Genomic DNA, 20,371 nt, shown 5'->3' with positions numbered 1-20,371 from the left:
TACCTGGGAGGGTTGGGAAGGTCTTGCCGAAACAAGAAAACATTTGAGCGGAGACTGAAAGGAATGAGGAACAAGACATGGGAGTATCTGAAGAGAATTCGAAGCAGCAGGAACAGAAATAAAACTCAAAGGAGACGGTACCTAGTACGTGTAAGAAACAGCCGGGGGACCAGGCCGGCTCTGGCGGATGAACAAGGGAGAGAGCATTAGGAGGAAGTCTGGGAAGCGGAGCAGGGCCAGGTCCTGTGGGGCCTTGCTGGGCATCTTGAGACTTGACAGGGAGCCATTGGAGGGTTTTGAGCAGAGGAATGACATGAAGGTGTGTATCTTGGAAGTGCAGATGGTAACCAGTGATTGATAAACAAGAATTTGGATTTTCTTAGGAGCTATTTCATCATGGCCTACAAACTCTCTTACACAATAAATTCTTCTCCAGTGACCGGAATTTTTTCCCCAGTCTTTCTCTTTTCTGTGAAAAAGCCCCACCCATTCCTTGTTATTTGGCTTTGCATTTTCTAGACTCTGCAGATGATCTAGCTATGTTTTTCCCACCTTCAATCCAGTCTATTAGGCTCCAGCTTTCTTTCATTCTGCTCTTAAGAAAATGGAAGGTAGAGTTCATTTAATTGGACTCATGGATGTTTCACCATCTCTTAGTAGGACTTGTTCTGGAGATTTCATCATTTTAAAATTTAATAATAATTAATTTAAACTTACATCTCCCTCATGGCCCCACACATGCATAACCATGGCATTGAATATTAATACTATTTCTAATTTCAGTTTTTATCCTGAAAATCCTTGATCTAGAAAATCATTGCATTTATTCATTCCTGGCTAATTGACAAATGCTTTTCAACTTTTGAAGAAAATATATTGTCGTCTTCATATTAGATTGCCTTTTTAAAAAAAACACCTTTCTGAAGCATAACACAAAAGAAAATGTACAAGTAGTTAGAGCTTGATGTATTAAACCGACCTTGAATCCTGAGGTAAAGCCAACCTAGTCGTGACGCATTAGCTTTTTCATACATTGCCAAGATTGGATTTGCTAATATTTTATTTCAGATTTAGGTGATGAGAACAGGCTAACATTCATTATAATGACATCAAGATTAATAGCTGAAAGGTCATAAGTTACTTTTCCTACTTAATTGATCATGAAAGCTGTGGACACCTAATAAATTCAGGCAGTAACACTGTGGATGGTGCAAGTGATGAGCTGAAGATGCTTTAGAGGAAATTTTCCCTCTGCTCGGCAGATGGCACCTGGCACAAGGGGTACCAGAATCTGGAAGGGCAGCCGTGAATACGGGGCATAGGTGGGGGGTCTGTATTGGAAAGAGTGCAGCTGCAGTGGGGTCCTGTGGGTCTGGGAAGGAAGGAGCGTGATCCAGCCAGGGTTGAGGGCGTAGCAGGTGTTCGGTACAGAAACATGATCCACAAGGAATACAGTACTTAAATGACCATTTTGCTTTTGGGGCTACATAGAAACATAGTTTTTGAGATGAAAAATTACATTTTAAAGAGAAAATTATTTGCAGTTCAAAAACAAGTGAGTAGGAGTATGTAGTCTGCATATAAATATTGGTAAATGCATTTTTATGTCGTTATATGTACAAAAATATTAAGAATAATTATTAAGAGTAATTCCAAAAGTGGAATTATCTATCTTGTGTTCTCATTTATGTGAGTCGTACAACTGAGAATGACTTGTCTCCTATTGAGCTCTCAAGCCAGTGAAAGGCCAGCGTCTTTCATTCTGCTCTCCAGCAGCACAGAGCTGCTTGGAGCTGCCGTTCACACCTGCTCTCGTGCCGCCTTTCTGCCTCCCTCCCTCTGTCCTGAGTGTCCCGTCTCTGAGTGCCCATATTAACGTGGGCGCAGCTCCATCATTGTACAGAATACACTGTATTATCGATTTTACCTCTGTTTATTTCTGATTATTTTTGCCTCAGTAGATTGGTCAAGATTGTCTCACGTTTGTCTTGGTCACTTTAGCACCCTGCCTGCAGCCCAGTAGATGCTAAATTAGAGGTCATTGGTTTTTTCCAGTGTTACAAAAAGTTTAAAAATTAATAGTATGTAAAATCTTGGGAGGTTTATATGAAAAAATGGATATGTAGTTTCTTCCTCCAAATTATTGAATCTTGTAATACTGGACAGACCCCGCTTCCAGTGGAAGCCAAGTGGGTGACCCCTTTGGGGCCTGCACTCTTGTTTGCCATAGGTCCCATCACTTCCTTGGCATAAGTAGGCATAGATCATAACACTCGCACTAAATAAACATTTACGTGGTGCATGGACATGGTCAGTTCTGTGCATTTCTCCCTCAGCGCTCATGCAGTCCTCTCTGTGCTGGTGACTCAGACGTGCTCCAGCCAGTCCCTGAGCTCTTCTGACACATCTGCTGGCATCTCAGACTCGACATGGCCGAACCTGAAATCTGGCTTCCTCCTTCCAGTGCCACTGTTCTCCTTCACTGGCATCAGTGGTCTCTTGGTTGTGGGAACCAGAAAACAAGGTGTCATCCTTGATTCGTTTCTCTCCTTCCCCAACCTCCAGTCCATCACACGGTATCTCTTGTCACCTCTATCTCCAAAATACATTCTGCATCGGAGCGTTTCTCACCATCTCCATTTCCAGGAACCCAGTCTGAGCTGTGGCAGTAGCCTCAGTCTGGTCTCTGCTCTCATGCTTGTCTCCCTATAACTCATTCGGTACTCAGCAGAGTAATTTTTGTGAAGTGAAAATTTAATCATAGCTCTTATTTAAAATTCACTTTCCATTGCTACCAGAATAAAACTAGACTCTTGAACATGACCTTGTTTTCTGCCATTCTCCATGTTGTTGAGTACATTACAGTCCAGGACCTTTATACTTGCTGTCACCCCCATGTGGAGGGCTCTCCTAGTAACAAAACCAGCTCCTCTGTCAGCTGTCCCCTCAGATGTGGCTTCAGAGAGGCCTTCCCTGCCCATCTGGGTTCAAGCAACACCTCTGTCACACTGCCGTTTTATTTTCTTCATAGCAGCGACAACCTGGAATTACCTTATTAAATAAGTATGCTTATGTCTGTTCTCTACTAGGAAGTAATTTTTTTGACAACGATTTAAGACCTTTATTGACAGGTGCTTATAGTTGACTAAGTAATTCTTTCGCTGACCAGTACTTTGACTTACCTGTCCCCTGCCCCATAGGTCATTGCCCTCAGACCTAGAATAGTTCGATATAGTAGGACGCTGGCAAATAGTTGTTGAGTAACTGACCACAGCTGATGTCAGTTAACTATTAATCAGCTGTGTCATCTTGGTTAAATCATAAGTCATTTAACCTTTGGGACTTTGTTTTCTCATGTTCAAAATGAGAGTTATACTAAATTAAAGGACACTAAATTTTTTTCCTGCCTTGTACACTAATTTGTTCCATTATTAGTGAGTTGAGAATATTGTGACATTTAAAATCACACATGCTTTCCACAAACACTTCTTATGAACTTATGCTAAGTGCTGCTAATAAAACGGTAAATGAGAAAAAGTCTCTGTCCTCAGGGAGAAAATCAATATCCCCAGTTAGAGTATCATGTGCACAGGTTTTTCTTTGCTCATTGCTCACTCTGAATTCCCTTTTGTGGCTGTGGCTGAAGAATGTAATCCAACAAAGGTCCATGATTTTTGGAACTCGTCTTATATGCTGACCTGATTTAGGGGGGAAATCTCAGAAGAAAGTTATGAGCCCTGATTATTCAAGAATTATTCAAAGAATCATTTGCTTTCTGCTGGCTTGTTTGTGATTAAATCTGATTAACTCAAATTTCTCAATTTAAAGAATAAACAATTAATACTTGATGATTCTAAGTTTAGAGTATCAGCCAGTCATCAAATAGTGATATCCTGAATTACTGTCACTTCTTCCTCTATCTTCTGTGGTATATTTAGTACTTTAATTAGAATAGCAAAAAATATTTTCCATTGTCCCCCAATTATTGCAGAATTTCCATTAGCTTTGAAAGAAAAGGCGAAGCAGGGAAAACCATCAACCCATTATTTTTTTTTTTCATTTAAAAAAAATTTTTCATTAGTTTCAAGTATACCGTACATTGGTTAGACATCTATATAGTTAATAAAATGATTCCCCCCAATCGCTCCCTCCCTCTCCTGACCCTCCACCTAGCCAGTGTATTAATGCTAACTGCGTTCCCTAGGCTGTGCTCCCCATCCCCGTGACCATCTGTCAGCTACTAATTTGTATTTCTTTAACCCTTCACCCCATTCTCCCAGCCCCCCAAACCCTCCTCCCCTCTATCCACCACCAAATTGTCTACTATATTTGAGTCTGTTTCTGACTGGTTTGTTCTTTTTAATCCTTGAATTCCGCATATAAGTGAAATCATACAGTGTTTATCTCTCTCTGACTTAAACACCTCCTAGGTTCATCACAGCAATATCTTTTTCCATTCTCTTCCTTTTCATATGTAGGGGTATTGCTTTTTTATCCTTTCAGACACTCTGTCTTTTGGTTGGAGCACTTAATTCTGTAGTTGTTACCATTCTTTATTTCTGTTTTTGGTTGGTACATGTTTTTTCTTCTTGAAGAAGTCCCTCCAACATTTCCTATAATTCTGGCTTGGGTGGTGATAAATTCCTTTAGTTTATTTTTGCCTGGGAAGCTCTTTATCTGTCCTTCAACTCTAAATGATAGCTTTGCTGGATAAATTATTCTTGGTTGTATATCCTGGGTCTTCATGCTTTCGAATATTTTTTGCCTAGCCCTTCCATCCTGCAGTTTCTTTTGAGAAATCAGCTGCCAGTCGTATGGCTATTCCCTTCTATGTAATTTTTTTTCTCTTGCTGCTTTTAATATTCTTTGTATTTAACCTTTGGCATTTTAATTATGATGTGTCTTGGTGTTGGCCTCTTTGAATCCCTGATTTTGGGAATTTTCTGAGCTTCCTGGGGTTTTATGTCCATTTCTTTCACTAGTTTAGGGAAGTTTTCCATCATTATTTCTTCAGCTGTTCAACATCTTGATTTTCTTCTGTTAACGCCGATCAGACAAACATTTGGACACTTAATAGGGTGCTCCTTAAATTATTTTTGTAGTCTTGGCCTCTTTTTTCTTGCCATTCTGTTTGCGTGTCCAGATTGGCTGCCCTGTCTTCTAGGGCATATGATCCTTTTCTTTATTCACTGTTTATTCCTTTGTTTATTCCATTTAATATACGTCTCATCTCAGATAATGTGTTCTTCATTTCACACTGGGTTCCCTTTTATAATTTCTACTTCCATTTTTGTTTTTTTAACTCTTTGAAGTTCTCACTGAATTTCTCTACACTTTCCAAAAGTTCATTGAGCATCTTTATAACCAGTGTTTTGAGCTCTGCACCTGTTAGATTACTTGACTCCATTGCATCGGGATCTCTGTTCTGTTCTGTCATATGGTTTCTGCTTCTTTGTTTTCTCATTTGGCTGACTATCTGTGTCTATTTCTATTTACTAAGCAAAGCTCCTAAGTCTCCCGGTCTTAGTGTTTGTTTGTGAAGTGGGTGTCCAGTGGCACAGTCCTGAGAGGGGTTCAGCTGCAGGCCAAATTTAGCCCAAGCCTCTACCCCTTTGGGTCCACCTGTTAAGATTAAGCAATTATAGTTGCCTCAGAAGTCCACACCAGAAACCTAGGTCAACTGCCTGCACCAGTATGAGTCTCAACAAGGAGCACCTGACTCGCTGAGGATACACCTGGATGTGGCTTGGGTGGGGCCGTGAGTTGGGGGAGGCGGGGTTTCAGGGAATCCTCTAGGCGGAGTGACCTCTGTTATCCAGTTTGATGATGTCACAACTACAGCGGCCCTGTGTTTGGTGCACTGGAGTGGGGAAGGTTCAACAGGGAACAGTGGATACCGCTGGCACTTTTGTACCGAGCAAGTCTCGCCTCAGCCCTCGCTCCAGCAATGTCTCCCTGTAAGTCCCTGGTGCCCCCTGCGTGTAGCCAAAAGGGCACTGGTGCTCAGAGCAAGCAGGTCCATCACCGTGAAAATCCGCTCGCAGACGCGGCCCCTTTAGGAAGCTGCCGCTGCCGCAGCCTCTGTCTCACTCAGCCCCGTGTCCTCGCCCCGTCCTACCTTCTGTCATTGCAGAATACTTTCTTGGATTTCTCCGTAGTTATATGGCTTGTTCATCTAGATCCCAGGCGATTTTTCCCTGCTGCTGCTGCTTGTTTCTGTCACAACTTTTAGTCGCCAGAGGGATGAACAGAGCCTCTATCATCTACACCATTTTTTTCTCTCCCAACCCATTACTTATTAAATGCTTACTGTATGCCAGTGACAATGCTAAGCACTTTATGCAAACATCATTTAATTCACATGACAGTTTTGAAGTAGGTACTACTGCCATTTTATGAGACAAAAGTGAGTCTCAAAGTGAGATGACTTGTGCCCGAGACCACACAGTTAGACACAAGGGTATGATCCAGGCTGTTTTTCCAAAAGCTGTGTTCTTAATTACTATACATCTCCAAAATCATACTTATTAAACTAATTGTTCCTAAAGCATCGTGACGTCAGCAATAGATTAGGTAAAGGATATGTAACGATACTGTCTTTTTAGTTGGAGGAATACGCATTTCAGAGTGACTTAGACTTAAAACCTTTTCAAAGCTCCAAAATCATTACTTGGAACCCTATGACCCTATTTTAACTTGATTTAAATGGTTCTCTGTAGAAATGTACTGAATAGGAAGTCCTCCTTTCTATTCGAGTTTTCTAACTTTTCTCCTGAATCTGGCTGCATCAGCAGAGGGACCTTTCATCTGCTTCTATGACCTGGATATGTTCAGGTAATTGTGGCTGAGAAGCCAAAATGTATGAAAGTATAATAGTCCTTTTATTATAGCTTGAAAATCACCAAATATTTGTTCTTTGTAGTTTTAAAAAGTTTGTGTTCTGACAAACCTTTTTTTTTTTTTTTCCCCAGACCATTGTCTTGAGTTTACTTATGAGGTCAATTGGAAATAAGAATACCATTTTATTGGGTCTGGGATTTCAAATATTACAGCTGGCATGGTACGGCTTCGGTTCAGAACCTTGGTAGGTATAATCACCTTAATTTTCTCAAAATTTTTGTTTGCCTCTGTATTTTTCACTGAGATATAATTGACAGTTTTTGTATTTGCTTCTCAACTAAGGCTTGACTTCAGTCTGTCTCTTACTATGCTTTTTTTTTCTCAAAATGTATATAATACAAATCTCGTGCTTGCGTAATTGTATATTTTAGAATGGCTTGAGGATAGGTGACATTTTTATAGCAAAGTGACAGGTTGGGTTTTTGAATGAGATTGAGATGTTGCATCTCTAATGAGCATTTAATATCTAGATCAGTGTCATTAGGGGAAAAAAAAAAAAATCCCATAGTAACAAGGCCCTGAAAATGTTACTTTCCATTTTTGTTTTTTTGGTTAGAAAGAAAAAGTTGTGTAACCCCAGTAATTATTACTGATGGCAAACCAGAAGCATCTGAGCAAAATCCAGTTTTGGTCCCAGCTTCATGCTGAGAAAACATTGGCTTCCTGCAGGGAGGTAATGGGAATGCAGATGGTGAATCAGGCTCCCACAGCCACCATGTCCTCAGTTATTACAGGACTGAACTCCAGTTTGTACTGTTTCATACAACTGAACACATCATCGCTGTTTGGACTTGGGTGTTTTGATGGACACTTTATTTTCTAGTCTAGCTTTTGCAAGAGGTGCTCACAGTTTATCTAAAACACTGCTTTATACATCAAACCAGGAGTACCCAAAGTTTTGCTGAAATCAGTGATATCTTCACACTGAATCAGTCTGGGAACCTTGCCAAGTTACTGGCTTCACACGTTTAGAAGCATTTAATGATTTTTCTTTATTTGTACTATACGTCATTCTCCACATACCCCTCCCTCAGCAGTGCCCCCCCCCCCCCCCCCCAAAAAAATCATGCAAGTCCTTTTACAGTTTGGAACATGATATCCCAGTTCCATGTTAAAACCCCACACCGCTCCTGTGAGTAAGTGGTGGTTTTTCTGTTTTCGAGAAGAATACACATGGTTAGACTTTTAAGTAACTGGAAGTGGGGAGGCGAGGCAAGGGAAAGGACTTACCTGAGATTTAGTGAGAAAACCTAGATATGGTTATTAACCAGTGTTGCCCCAACACAGGCAGAACACAGGAGAACACGAGTAATTTGTTTTGCTGGCTTCGGTTACAGGATGATGTGGGCTGCGGGGGCCGTGGCGGCCATGTCCAGCATTACCTTTCCAGCCGTCAGTGCGCTCGTTTCCCGAACAGCCGATGCTGATCAACAAGGTGAGTTGCTAGGAATCAGTGGTAACTATTCTAAGCGCAGAATAGTCTGTGTTCTGTCTCTCCTTAGGAGGGTGCATAGCCTTGTTCTCACTTTGAATCTGGCCACCTTATATTCACTAACCATTTATTTGTTTGCTATGATGTGTGAGACACCTGGGGATACACTCATAACCCTTTAATTAAAAATCTTATGAGTTCAGTTCCCTAAAGACAGGGCAGACGTACTTTCATTGTCTTATGCTTTGTGGTGGGAACATTTAATTCTTGAAATGCTTAATAATTCTCTGAAAAGGATATCGAGTCCTGAGAAAAAAGGTGTTACAAAAGAGTGACAGTGGCCACTTGGTTGATAAATGCAGGAAAGCAAGTTGCATTTTAATTTTGAGAGATGATCTCAGAGATAACATCAAACTATATAAAAAGAATATTTATAACTAAATGGGTACTTAAATAGCTGCTTGGGGACAGTTTTTAACAGTTGTGCTTGTGAACTTTTAAAGGGAAATAAAGTGTTTTTGCTCACTTGTTTCTACATTAGACCTATGTATGGGTATATGTGAGCGTACATTCGCATCAGATAGATTACTACACTACTATGTAGAGCTGATGGCCTCTAAGTAATTTTTAATGCCATCAGAGTAAGTTGTTAGTGTCTGATAAAAGCTTTGGTTTTAGATTATTTGTAATGGTTCTAGGGTGGGAAAAAAACACTGGTGGACTAAGTGATAATTTATTTGAACAATTTAGGTGTCGTTCAAGGAATGATAACAGGAATTCGAGGACTGTGCAATGGTCTGGGACCAGCTCTTTATGGATTCATTTTCTACATATTCCACGTGGAACTGAAAGAACTGCCAATGACAGGAACAGACTTGGGAACAAACACGAGCCCACAGCACCACTTTGAACAGGTAATTTTTCATTCACGTGATAAAAATACATTTGGCTGGATTGAAAGATGATAAATGGTTTTTATGAAAGCTATTATGTGACATTCTTATTTTAGATTGATGAAAAACACTTAAAAACATACACCTCTTTGTGAAATTGGCTGCTTGCTTTTACACTCCGTAGGTAACAACTATTTGTACTAGTCTTTCATCGGAGACTTCTGTGATGTTAGAGTTCCCTGATTAAGGCTGCCTTTGGTATGAGGAGTCGGTCAGATGCTGTGAACATCTTTGTTTGCTTGTTTGCTGTACTCCCTCATTACAACTGAAAATATTAACGGCAAACATCATTTTAGCCAATACCAGCTGCTCATCAGTTTCCTTGCTTAGTTAGCAGAATTTAACACTAACTTTTAAAGTAGTTTTAAATAAAAAAGAATGTGGTCTATACACAGGTAAAATTGGCAGTGCAAGGTTTTGCTAAGAATGAAATTTGGGGCTAAAACAAAGGTCTGTTTGATTCTTCCTATGGTCACAGCATTCTGTTTTCCACACTTTCAGTCACTAGAGTGTGTAACTTTTTAAACAAAGGAAAATGGTTATGGTTTCTGCTTCTGTGGTTAATAATGTATGCTACTTGATTTTACTTTTGAGATTTTCCTGTCTTGTTTTCCTCTAGAACTAATAAATTAAGTGAAGGCTCATAGAATGTGTTCTGATTTTGTGCTGCAATAAATGACAATATATTTTTGCATAGGCTTTTTTTTTTTTTTTTTAAAATCTTTTGGCTGTTTCTTAGGTCACTTGTTATTTTGAGGCTACGATAGTCTCCCTTTCCTCCTGAAAAGGGAATGCTTTTTCTAACTATGGCTTTAATGACAAGAGAGAGTTGTCATTGGCTTATAATTCATAGAAACTAGTTATTACTAAAAGATAAGCAGTCTCCTCTTATGAGTAAAGATGTTTGTGCATTAAAGTCCTAATTATGTTTTTTGTCCCTAGAATTCCATCATCCCTGGTCCCCCATTTCTCTTTGGAGCCTGTTCAGTACTGCTGGCTCTGCTTGTTGCCTTGTTTATTCCGGAACATACCAATTTAAGCTTACGGTCCAGCAGCTGGAGAAAGCACTGTGGCAGTCACAGCCATCCTCACAGTACACAAGCGCCAGGAGAGGCCAAAGAACCTTTACTCCAGGACACAAACGTGTAACGACCGAAATCAGGAAGACTTTCTATCAGCGCCCAGGTCTTAGTTTTCACCTGTAGTTCTGGATGTACATTCCATTTCCATCTACAATGTACTTTAAGATTGTCTTAAGAAATGTATCTGCATGAACTCCGTGGGAACTAAAAAGAACTGAACCGGACGTTTTCCAAAGATGTTACAATTTCTTTTGAAAAGAAACCTTTTTTGTTTATTAGCACAATTTCTTGCCACTAAGCTGTTTGTTTTAGTATACATCCTTTAATTAAAAACTATATATGTAACTTCTTAGATACTAGCACTGTCTCTGCTACCATTTCCTTCAGGTGTTGAGCTTTAACTATTTATGCTGACTCACAGTGAGGCAGAGTAGGTTGTGGACCTGTTTTAACATTGTAAAACCCTGAGTCAGATTTTATTATTGTAAAAACTTGGGTCAAATAATTCAAAGCCTTAATACAGATGCACTAAAGTAAAGAAATGGTAAATGAATTGTTTGCATTAAAAAAAAAAAAAAACTCAAGAAAATTGTACTAAATCTGAATCATGTTTCAAGCTTATTTGTAGTAATTTTATTTTAAACATTATTCACTATTGTTTTTTTAAATAAGAAAATATCAGTCATGTAGAATTTCGGTTGGGGTGTTTAGAGCCTGTAAATCTAAATGTTGGCTCGAATTTGTTCCCCAGCTACTTACACCACTATTCTTTTAATGTTTGCATAATCATAAGAACCTCAACACTTGAATACATAACCTAAAAATTATATAGTAAAGCTGGTAGCCTTGAAAATGTCAATGTGATATCTATTATGTAGATAAATATATATAGTGGCCTTTCAGGACTGTCACAGTAACACTTTATTTACAGAGCTAATGTTTGTCCTAAATTTTCAGGACCCTAGAAGAGAGCTTTATACAATTACTGATGTGAATTTCTCTAAAAGTGTATATTTTTGTGTCCAGTTATATTATTTAAAAAAGTGTTACTTTGTAAAAATTGTACATAAAGTATTGTATAGTTTACACTGTTTTCATCTTGTGTGTGGTTATTGCTTAATGCTTTTTAAAGTTGGAACATTCACAATGGTTAAATAAGGTCTTAAAAGAAATGTAAATATTGTTAATAAAATTAAATATTTTAATGATTTTTTTTTAAAGAAAGTCTTGATCTGTGATTCCCTATAGAGCCTGTTTTGGCTTTGTTACCATAATCATTTTTACAGTAACAAATCAAAGCTTTATACCTTCTCTCTTTGAATCCATTTCTTTTCTTTCACAATAAAATACTCATGTAGGAAGATAGATGAAAACTTAGTCCATAAATTAATGAAGTAATTTCCTAAGCAGAGATGGTGTAGATCAATCCTATTTGTTTTTATATACTTTTTACATATCGTAGTCTCAAAATATATTTACTAACCAAGCTCAATTTACAGAAATACATTAAATGTAACATTTTGATTATTAACACATGTACAATTTACACTGCAAAACAATTTCAAATAAAACTTAAAGAGGTAGAGCAAAAACTTAGCACACAAAAGTGTGTATATACATCTGATAAAAAAGTCTAGTAAGTTAACAGCAAAGTGATCACTATCCTATCTTTTGGAAATTCTAATTTCCATGTGTGGATATGGAAGAGGAGATCTATATTTAAAAAAATAAAGAGCTACCTGTGTGTCATGTACCCCATCCAAACCTTGTTTTATATATATATATATATATATAAAAAACATTTGTAAGAAAGCAAATTATCACCAAGAAGCTGCTTTCCAGATTATTAAGTGCTTTCAAGTTATTGTAACCAAGTATTCTTACCAATATCTAAATGAGAAAAGAACTATACATAAAAAGTCACTGCCTGATAATGGTTACTAAATTTTTTAGGTTCCCTAGTTTAAGACAGCTTGAACTGCAGGCACAGTTTCAAAGTATCAATATCATGGCTTCGTTAAAAAAATTAGCGAAGATTCTTTTGTCTTACCATAGAACTGTTGGTATGTCATTAATATCTTGAAATGTCTCCTCATCTATAAAATATGGTCCTTGAAAATTTTTTAAAGATCACATGAACATTAGCCATCTTTGCAAATAAAAACTGATGTAGATGTTTCTTAAGAGAATGCTACTCTACTGAACGGTTGTTAGCAAGAAAAAATGGGGCCCTATGATTCTGGGTAAATTTTTAAAAACCACTTAACTTTTCCCAAGGGACAATTCTTGAAACTTACAGGGAAGAGAAGAAAGTTTTAACTTCTAAGTTATTCATTTTGCCTACTTTATTAAGCAAACATTAAAATAAACCCTTTTTGGAATAAAAAAGCACATACAATGAATATTCATGATGCTCTTATAGTAAAGCTTTTGTATAGTGCTAATTTTTAAAACAAAGTCCCACTAATACAAATTTAACTGCATTAAAAAAAAAATAGAACTCCAAATGTAAGAAAAAATAGATGATTATCGACTTCCAAGGAAGCAATAAAATCCTGTAAACTCTGTGGCTCCAATGACTAAAGCACTTTATACCTAATCTGGCCATGTAAATACACTAAGTTATCTTTATAATAAATTTATCAAAATTAATAGACATTCAATATATAATTTAAAGGTTTCAAGGAAAATACTTGTTACGAAGAACTGAAGGTAATTTTTCCCTTTTAAAATATCGATAATCTAGATATCTTAGATAATGGTCTTTCCTTCATAATTCTTAGGTGGCAAATTTAAAACTTATTTTGCCAATGAAAATAAAAATGTTAATTATTAGCATTCTTTGGTTCCCCATTACATCTGAACAGGTTTTAATTTACCCAGATAGTCAATATGATTAGAATGTCCCTTATAAAGATCAACTCTTTCCTTAGAACTTGTGAGAATTTCTAAGGATTACTTTAAGAAAATTCATTCTATTATTCTATAAAACACCATATTCAAACTAAAGAATGTCATTTACTCAGAATCTTCACCAGTTCCCAAGTACAAATTTGCTGCTCTAAACTGCCTGCCATAAATCACAGCAGTACTTAAAAGATCCAAGCAATCTAATATAGTTGCTCAAGTAAACTCTGAAACTTGCTTGTTTAGGATTTCATCTATGCTGTTGATATATTTCTAAACCACCTGAAATTCTAAAATGTCAATAAGAAGTAAAAGATGACGCCAGCCTAGGATTAACTGTTGGGTAACTGTCCCGGGAAATACGCTGAAGATGTGGAAGGCAGCGCCGCTGGCTTTGAGGGTGCCTGTAATGCTCCCAACGGGCCACCTTTCTGATGGTCTGCAAATGAAGATACAAAAATTGTATTTGCTTCAGTCTTTATATACACACTTATTTAAACCACAGTGAACTATCTATTTCAGAAATGTCTTCCCACCTGGGTTACTGAAGAGATTTTGGCTGAGTCCACGTAAAGGAATGCTATCTTCCCTTTTCTTCAGATATTTGGATTCCAGCCCTAAATTTTCACCACTTTAAAAGAAAATAGTAATTATTTTCTATTTTTTTAAAAACAAAGTCTTATTTTCTCTACAGTAGTTAATTTTCAATGTTTTTCTAATCTATATACATGCTATCCATAAGATATATTCCAGTTTTGTTCAAAACAAATCATTCTTCACTGCTTTCTTAAGCAAATAATTTATACATAAGCCAAAGTCCCCTTTTCCACAGCAAAGAGTAAATTATGAGTAAAACTAAAAATTCTAAGAGCTGAGATAAAAAATGTGGGGGAAATGAACATTCCATGAATACTATAAAATTTTAAAACAGCACAAAAGTGATGCAAGATGGAAAAAAAATACACGTGCATACCTTGAGAATATCAATATTATTTCCTATCTCCTAATTTAAATGAATGATTTCTTTTTCCTTTGATCAAAAGCTCTTCAAATTTTTGGAGTGCTTCAAAGTTATTAATATTAATACACATGTAACAATAAATTCTGGTCAGATGAACATAAACAAGAAATTTGAAAAAAAAAGTATATAGTATTTTTCCCCTTTCTACCACTATACTCCTTTCCAAATCTATCCAGTGTTAACAATTTCTCTAGTAGTATACTTACAAGAAATTAAAACTTCTTGCAAAACAATGACATTATAACCTTAAAATTAAATGGTCTTTTCCTAATTTTCAAAAAAGAATTAATTAGGTGAATTGGTATTTTTTTCAATTTTAATGTTTTAACATTTGATACCCACTGCCACTTTTTACTAGCTGACAAAGAACAAAGCAGTTCTAAACAGAAAAAACTCAAAAAATACCTAAAATTCCTAATTTTATGGACACATGATTGATTTTGTACTGTAAATATATTTTCCACAAGTAAAATTGCTTTTAGTGTGTATGATGTAATTAATATGTAAACGTTATGGTGTTCTACCATTAATATAAATTCTAGATGATCTGCTTCTTGTACAAGTGTGAGATTAAATATAACAAATATATACATTTCAGGACCTCAAATCAGATTACTTTACACCAGAAGCAGTAATTTAGGAAAAATGGAGAGCTTAGGCCAGATGAAGCCATATAGAAAAACAAGAACATATGACTAGTAAAAATTAAAAATATTTCTATCTACTTGCCCAAGAATATTTGAAAGGGGATCTTCTGTTATGTAGAAAAATCTTTTTTAAAAAATAAAACTTTACTATATGTCCAACTGTATCCTACAGTTTAAAAAAATATGAAAAACCTTTCTTACAACTAAAAGTGACTCACTTAAATCCAGGGACCATCAACTTACAATGTCACAAATAAATACGGCAGCATCAGAGCTTTCAAGCAATGATAAAAATTCTTTAAGATGACCTTCAAAATTGCAAACATTAAATTTTATGTCAACAAGTACTTACTTTTCCTTATCAGTTGAGCGAGGCATACTAACAGTTGTTCCTGACTGAACATCTCCTGGTGATGTATTTGGTTTTGTAAACTGCAAGTTAAACTGAACCTGTGAAGAGAGAAAACATCTCACGTAACTGAACAGTGAGAACTGAGACAGTTCCATTTGAAAATAGGTGGTTAAATTTTTTTCCTGATAAATCTAGACCATAGAAGTACAGGTTCAAACTACAGTTTAGAACACAAACACATTTTATTGAGATTTAATTTTAAAAAATCTTATTTTTCCTTGCCAAAAAAGTTCCTGTCATACAAGCAAAATGAAAAGCACAAAATTATTCCCTTAATGATTATTCTGAAACAAGTGTTACAGTGCTTAAAAGGAACCAAGTTTTTCAATGAGGCATTTATCTCATGCATGCATTTTGAGAATTCTTCCCTTTTCAAGAACTTTCCAAGCTTATGCTACATTTACAGATTCTAAATGAGAATTTTGAATTCCTAAATGATCAAAAGTAATCCAATAATTTATGTAAAAGTCCAAAGCAAAACATCAGCATAGATGATGCAGCAGTGTATTTAAAGTAACCATGACGACGACTGAGTGGATTTCATACCAGAAACATGTAAACAGAACCTGTATTAAGAAATCGATAAACATAAAACCACCATACTAACAGATCAAAGAAAAATTATGACCCCCTGCATACGAAAAAAAAAAAAAGCCCAAGAAAACAAATATCTATTATTGGTAAAAACCCTAGTAAAATAGGAATAGACAGATACTAGCATAATAGGATAAAATTGTAAATTAGAAACGTAAATGCTGCTGGACTTGGCTATCAAGTCTCAGCAGTCTAAAGATAACAGTTTTCTCTATATCAGTCTACACATTTAACATAACATTAAACACAAATAGGATTTTTTAAAAGATGCTAATATTCTTTATAAAAAAACATGCAAGAGGAAAATTATGAGTATCAGATATTAATAGAAAATATAGCTTCCAGCCACCAAATATAAATAGAAAACTGGATGAAATACAAAAAAAAGTTCTCAAACACTGAACATAGTGTAGGACCATGCTGTCTGAAAAGAGTATTATCTCTACAATGAACCGAGCTTACTGAGGCACTTCCTGATTGCAGGAAAACAGGGAGAAATAATTGCTAAATGGAGGCAATCAAGATCAGAGTTAGGGAAGCTGGGGTGGCTGGAGGTTACATAGCAGAGTGCTAAAAAGGCAGCTATGCAAGGAAAAAACTCTGGAAATCTGCACAGGGGCCTCCTTGAGGTTTTGCTGAGTACTAGGCACATGGATAGGATAAAACTCCAGAAGGCTGGGCAGGACAGGGGAGTTTTAAGATGAACAATTTCCAAGGTTCGCAATCAGGGAGACAGATTACTGGAGTCCTCAGTAATCATCTCAGGAACTCAGTGGAGAGCCATGAAGGTTCACAGCTTTGTAATAGGGCTGAACTATCCCTAGAGAAACAGCTACTTCAGATGCACCATAATAAAGCTAAAGGAAAAACAAAAAAGCCCAAACAAAGCTCAAAGGAATTAAAAGTATCTACAAGTAACTTAAATACCTACCGCTCTTTAAAGGAAGAAAACAAAATCCAGATAATCAACACGGCAAAACTGACAAAGTTCCGCACACTATAAAAAATGACTAGAAATGATAATAAAATGGAAAAATGTAAGTCATACCAAGAAAAATCAGTCAATAGGGACAGATCCAAAAATGACAGAACAAGAACACAGATATTATAACAATTTATAGCCACAAACAAGAATTGAATAATGGAACTCAAAAGTATGACAAAAAACTCACTGGATAGAACAGCAAATTAAACACTGCTGAACTTTAAAATCAAGTATTAGAATCCGTATAAAATAAAGTAAATAATAAATGTACAGTCTCAAAGGGACAATATCATGTGATTAAACCATGTGTAACTGGAGTATCAAAAGGAGATCACAGACGAAAAAAAAAAAAGACAAAATGGCCAGTATTTTTTAAACTGATGAGCACACTATAAACACACTGAACGAAGGAGTTCAATAAAAACCTTAAGTGGATAACGACACACATATACCACACCAAAGTATATCATAAATAAGTTGTTGAAAAATTGATGATAAAGAGAAAATCTTAAAAGCACCCAGAGAAAAACGTCACCTTCTAGAGAGGAAAGATAAACATGACTCCTGACATCTTGCCAGAAACTATTCAATCCAGGAAACAATGGAACATCTTCAAAATGCTGAAAGGATAAAAGAAACTTGTAAACCTAGAAATTTACATGCAGAGAAAATGAAATAAAAATAAAAACATTACAAGACAAAAGCAGAAAGAATTGCCCTCAGACATGCACTATAAGAAATCTTACGTTATCTAGGGGGAAAAAAATGATACTAGACAAACACACAGATCTATACGAAAGAGTGTGGAAAGAAAAGTTTTCCTCGTTTAGTTTCTTTAAAAGACACTTAATTGTTTAAAGCAAAAAAAAAAAAACAAAAGACAGTGGAGTTTATAACAAAAGTGAATGTAAAATTTTGACAATAGTAGGACAGGAATGAGGAAATGGAATTATATTATTGTAAGGTTCTTATATTACGAAAAATAGTATATTACTTGTAGACTATAATATAAAAATGTATATTATAAACTAGAGCAAACAAAAAAATTAAAAGCCAAGAGTAGAGATAAAATGGAATGCAAAATAAAATGAACAATTAATTGGAAAGAAGGTAGGAGAAAAGTATAAAGGAGATGACAGATGGGATATAGGGAAAAGAGAAAGATAAACCTTATCGATACATACATTAAATTTTAAATTATTAAGACAATGTCAGAATGGATAAAAATGTGAGTCAATTATAGGACATCTAAAAGAAATCCTATTTAAATAAAGACACACAGATTGGCAAAAATACAAGGTTAGAAAATATTTCAAGTAAATACTAATCACAAGAAAGCCAGAGTACAATACTAATGTTAAAGTAGATTCTTCTTTCTGCTCTGAGAAATGAAAAAGGGAACCCCTAAAGGTCAAAGAGAGTGAGGAAAATCTTTTTCTTTCCAAGTTCTCTCTTGCCCCAGACAATTCCATGGAAGGAGAGATAACAAGTGTGATGGTGACAACAGCAGTGGACAGACACCTAAAACTTTGAAGGAAGGGAATCACACCCTCTAACCAGAGGCACTGTGGTCTCAAGTGCTTGGAGCAACTCCTCATTACTTTTTTTCTTTTTTGTCCTAATGCCTGGCATCATTTAAAGGTACAGTTGCAGGAACAGCATGGCAGAGCAGAACTAAGACCCATGCTTTCTAGCCAGAGGACCAAGAAGAACCCTGGAGATTCAGAAAATATAGGGAAAATCACACAGGAAACTCAAAAAAGAGATCTCATAAAATTGTGTATGAACTCCTGGACTCGTTTTCAAGCTTGACATGCATGATCTGACTTATCAGCACACCAAAGCCTTTCAAAACTAAAATACGGGGAAAACCACTGCCCAAGTCACAAGACAGCCACTAGATGGCACACACTCAGAAGTGTCCAAATAGCAAGGAGACATCTTTAAAGACAACACAGCAATCACAGCCTTCAAAAGGCAAGTTGGACTTGAATTGACTGACTGCTAAAACAAACAAAAATTTTTCATTCTCCTTAGGATTTAAACAAGACCTAGAGTTTCATAATATTCAATATTGGATCTAAGACATGATCCAAAATCACTCAACAAAGATTCAGGACAATCTAAGTAACTCACAAGGGTAAAGACAAGCAACAGGTGTGTCAGCTCTAAGATGACAAAAATACTGGAATTATTAGAAAAACACTTAAAAGCATCTATAACCACGATCTAGGTAGTAAAATACTCTTGAAATGTGAATAGTCTCATTAAAAAAAATAGATGTTAAAAAAGTTTTAAAACAAAAAAATTCAATGAATGGGCTAAATAGCAAAATGGAGATGATGGAAGAAAGAGTAAACTTGAATACTGATCAACAGAAATGATCAAGTCTGAAAAACAAAAAAGAATGGGAGAACAGATCTTCATGGACTTATGGAAAAACAGCCAAAGGTCTAACTAAGTTCCATGTCTTCTGAGTCCCACAAAGACAAGAGTGGTATAGAAAAAAAATACATTTGAAGAAATAATGGCTGAACACTTTCAAAATTTGGCAAAAGATATCAATTTAGACTCAAGAAGTTTAGTGAATTCCCAAAAGGAAAAAGTCAAAAAAATCCAGACCCAGACGCATCGTAAAACCGCTGAAAACTAAACAAAAAATTTTGAAAGCAGAGAATAAGAACCCATTATACATAGTTGAACAACAATTTAAATTTATTGCAGATTAATATCAGAATTTATGGAAGTCTGAAGGAAAGAGAACATTTTTAAAGTGCTTAAGTAAAAAAACTACAAATATAGAATTCTATATCCAGAGAAAATATCATTCAGGAATGAAGGTGAAAGATAGATGTTCCCAAATGAAGTGGAAAAAGAAACTTCTTTGCCAGAAGACCTCCTGGCAAATGCTAAAGAATGTTCTGTCATTCAGGGAAATGGTATCAGAAGGAAATATGGACACCAGAAATGGAAAATAGTGGATAAACACAACGGACTATGCTTCTCCACTCAAGTACTTAAAATATGTATGACAGCAAAAATTATAGCACTGATTTTTTTTTTCCTGGTAAAAACCATATTTTCCCTATAACTGACCACTTAATTCACACCATTTCCTCTTGGCTGCTACTTTGGTAAAAATTAGGCCCCTACCTCTCAAGAACTTTGCATCTGAACAAGCAGAGACAGAGCCAGTGTGAACACAAGCCCCAAACTGGGGCTTTTGGCATAACAAGAACAGCAAAAGCCAGCCTTTCTCTTCATTTAGGTAGGGATTCTATGTCAGGGGTCCAAAGTTCCACTTCCCAAAAAGAAAATGTAGAGCTCAATGTAAAATGTATCAAACTAAATGTATCAGAAGGAAGTATACTGCCTCCTCATATACTCAAGGTCAGGATGGTTTTGGAGAAAAAATTATGTGTTATCTGGCCTCTTATA

At 36.2% G+C, this 20,371-nt stretch overlaps 2 protein-coding genes across 6 annotated transcripts in view; one reads left to right on the top strand and one right to left on the bottom strand.

The window, feature by feature from the left end:
• Window positions 1–11,460, top strand: part of MFSD14A (major facilitator superfamily domain containing 14A) — a 29,219-nt gene extending 17,759 nt beyond the window's left edge. Inside the window, exons 9-12 of one of the 2 annotated variants that reach the window (XM_011368372.2) lie at window positions 6,972–7,084; window positions 8,238–8,335; window positions 9,083–9,246; window positions 10,228–11,460. In XM_011368372.2, coding sequence (XP_011366674.1) covers window positions 6,972–7,084; window positions 8,238–8,335; window positions 9,083–9,246; window positions 10,228–10,434 — 582 coding nt within the window. In that variant the 3' untranslated portion in view covers window positions 10,435–11,460. The remainder of the gene's footprint in view (window positions 1–6,971; window positions 7,085–8,237; window positions 8,336–9,082; window positions 9,247–10,227) is intronic. The other variant, XM_023536315.1, reaches the window with a different exon arrangement.
• Window positions 11,461–11,545: 85 nt separating this feature from the next.
• Window positions 11,546–20,371, bottom strand: part of SASS6 (SAS-6 centriolar assembly protein) — a 37,691-nt gene continuing 28,865 nt past the window's right edge. For 2 of the 4 annotated variants that reach the window (XM_023536302.1, XM_023536312.1), the window contains 3 exons: window positions 15,295–15,392; window positions 13,811–13,905; window positions 11,546–13,734 (listed from right to left, as the gene is read on the bottom strand). In XM_023536302.1, the coding sequence (XP_023392070.1) occupies window positions 13,607–13,734; window positions 13,811–13,905; window positions 15,295–15,392 (321 nt within the window). In that variant the 3' untranslated portion in view covers window positions 11,546–13,606. The remainder of the gene's footprint in view (window positions 13,735–13,810; window positions 13,906–15,294; window positions 15,393–20,371) is intronic. The other 2 variants (XM_023536306.1, XM_011368393.2) reach the window with 1 other exon arrangement.

This window comes from Pteropus vampyrus, unplaced genomic scaffold (assembly GCF_000151845.1).
Source record: "Pteropus vampyrus isolate Shadow unplaced genomic scaffold, Pvam_2.0 Scaffold6, whole genome shotgun sequence".
Classification (NCBI taxonomy): domain Eukaryota; kingdom Metazoa; phylum Chordata; class Mammalia; order Chiroptera; family Pteropodidae; genus Pteropus; species Pteropus vampyrus.
The sequence above is the reverse complement of the archived record's forward strand: the minus strand, read 5'-3'. Positions and strand labels throughout refer to the sequence as shown.